Source organism: Cucumis sativus, chromosome 1, assembly GCF_000004075.3.
Source record: "Cucumis sativus cultivar 9930 chromosome 1, Cucumber_9930_V3, whole genome shotgun sequence".
Lineage (NCBI taxonomy): Eukaryota > Viridiplantae > Streptophyta > Magnoliopsida > Cucurbitales > Cucurbitaceae > Cucumis > Cucumis sativus.
Genome location: NC_026655.2, coordinates 19,607,665 through 19,609,998, shown reverse-complemented (window position 1 = coordinate 19,609,998; position 2,334 = coordinate 19,607,665). Strand labels below are relative to the sequence as shown.

At 27.3% G+C, this 2,334-nt stretch overlaps 1 protein-coding gene across 1 annotated transcript; it reads right to left on the bottom strand.

The window, feature by feature from the left end:
• Nucleotides 1–1,378: 1,378 nt before the first annotated feature.
• On the bottom strand, nt 1,379–2,334 carry LOC101211025 (agamous-like MADS-box protein AGL29). The gene has a single exon (XM_004147367.3). It carries the CDS (start codon nt 2,074–2,076, stop codon nt 1,555–1,557), a length of 522 nt encoding a protein of 173 aa, XP_004147415.1. The 5' UTR covers nt 2,077–2,334; the 3' UTR covers nt 1,379–1,554.

Genomic DNA, 2,334 nt, shown 5'->3' with positions numbered 1-2,334 from the left:
TAGTTATAAAAACGAGATGGGAAATTATCACTTTTATTACAAATCAATTAGATTCCAATACTTTACATTTGGATGATGATTTAAATTAAAGTTAGGATGATGATTTAAATTTTAATTTTTGAAAGAATATTTTATAGTGATATGTTACTTTTGTTGAGTTATAATAGTATAAATTTAGGGTATGAACAATTTTAGTTTGGGAAGAAAAAATTAATAAACACAGTAACAAATAATAAAAAATGATGAGAGTAAGATAGTAAATACAGTAACAAACTGAATGTCTTTGAAATAATGTTTACCGTAACAAATTGAAGAATTTTAAATAATATTTTGGATAGCAAATAATATGTAATTATAAACTTATAAAACTCTCGTCCCAAACACCTCTTAAAAGTTATATTTAGATTATTTTTTAAACTTTGAAAAGTTTAAAATGGTATTAAATTAACGGTTTTCAACTAAAAATAACGACATGTTATTTTTTAAAAACTCATTTTGAAAATTTAAGGTATTTTTTAATTTTTTTGAAAATTTGTGGACATTTTTTAGGCAAAGGGTAAATTACATAAGCATTATTTTTATAATTTAGGGTAATTGAGTTTGTGATTGAAAAAGAGAAAGGAAACCATTTTTGTAAAATAAAAAGAGTCACATATGAAAACATTTTAAAGGAAAATGGACCAAAGATAGACATAAAACTAAAATGGAAAAAATTGACCATAAAAACCAAAACTATATATATATATATATATATATATATATATATATATATATATTTTCAACGATAGCAAGTGAATTTAAGTTCAAATCCATCCACCACCACCACTAATTTGTATTAAAAAAAACTTTTCTCTTTTTTTCTTTTTAATATTAATAATTTATAATATATTTATCAACATGATATTTTGATAAATACTTGACTCTTATTCATGCTTTATTTAGTACAATAATATTTTTGTTTAATGTAGGTTTTAATAGTTTGGGTTTGAATTACATATTATTTTAGTTTGTTTACAGTAATATATGTTTTTGAAAATTTTCTATGAATTAAATTTAATTGTTCATTTGATAAACTGATAGTAGCCTTTCGTCTGTATTAAAAAAGAGTTGAAGAAATGATTTAAGTGAAATCTAAGAAACGATTTCAAATTAATTATTTTGCTTGAAATGAATATATTTAAAATTTATGAATTGTAATGGAAAAAGAAAAGAAAAGAAAGTAATTAATAATTTACTAATATAAGTTTTCAACCTGATAATTAGAAATTAGAAAATGATGAAACCAATTAAATAATTTACTTGTAAAATCATGTAAAATTCAAGCATTTTGGTCACGAAAGTTATTAAATAAAAGTAAGATTAACAAAATTAATTTGAAATCAATTATATATATTTGAGAATTAATACATCAATTCAAGGTTGAAGTAAAGAATATGATGTTAATTATGGATATTAATCATTCAAATCTTTATAGAGTTCCATTTCTTTTTTTAGTTTCTAAACTAAAATCATAGAGCTAATGAAATTTCTGAAATTCAATTTTAGGAATTAGACTCAGCCATCTCCAGGAACAGGTTTTTCATTAGCAAGCAGCAGCAATGAAGACGAAGCCTCCAACTCGCTCTCTTCAATCTTCACGTTCTTTCTTAGTTTTTCCAACGATTCCTTCAATTTCAAGAGCTCATTCAAATCCATATCCTCAATTTTCATCAATTCCCCTCTCGATTTCATCTCTTTCTCCATAATCTCTCCCTTCTTCTTCTCCATTTGCAACTGCTTAACCAGATCTAAAAGTTCCTCATTCTCCTTCTCCAACATTCCCCTCTCCCTCACCCCCGGATTCCCATTCGCCTTCCATTCACAACCTAGGTACCGATCTACGACCTCCTCTACATTTGGATTGCCGAACGAGAATGCCTTACCGCCTGGAGAGAAAACCACAATCGCTATCTCTAAACCGCACAGAGTTGCGAGATCGGTCGCTTTCTTGAACAGACCGTTTCGACGCTTCGAGAAGGTAACTTGTCTAGAACCTCTATCCTTCACCATTTTCATCTCGATCTTTCGCCTTCCCATTGATAACGTAGTCTACTGAAAAATTTAGAGATTGATTCCTGATCAGGAGATCTGTGATTTGTTGTTGAATGTTTCTAATATCGGAATTTGGTGTCTGTTTTATACACATTATTTTGTTCAATTTGTTCACTAACATGGGAAGCTTTTAAATCTCTTTCTAAATTTGGCTTGTTTGTTGGAAAATTTGAGATTCCCATTATGATCAAGGAGGTTCATCTCTTTGCAGTTTCACTTGTAAGAAATATAATTAATGTTTTC

Excerpts from the sequence above, each read along its gene's own strand:
- LOC101211025 (XM_004147367.3), bottom strand. The coding sequence starts at position 2,076 with ATGGGAAGGCGAAAGATCGAGATGAAAATGGTGAAGGATAGAGGTTCT.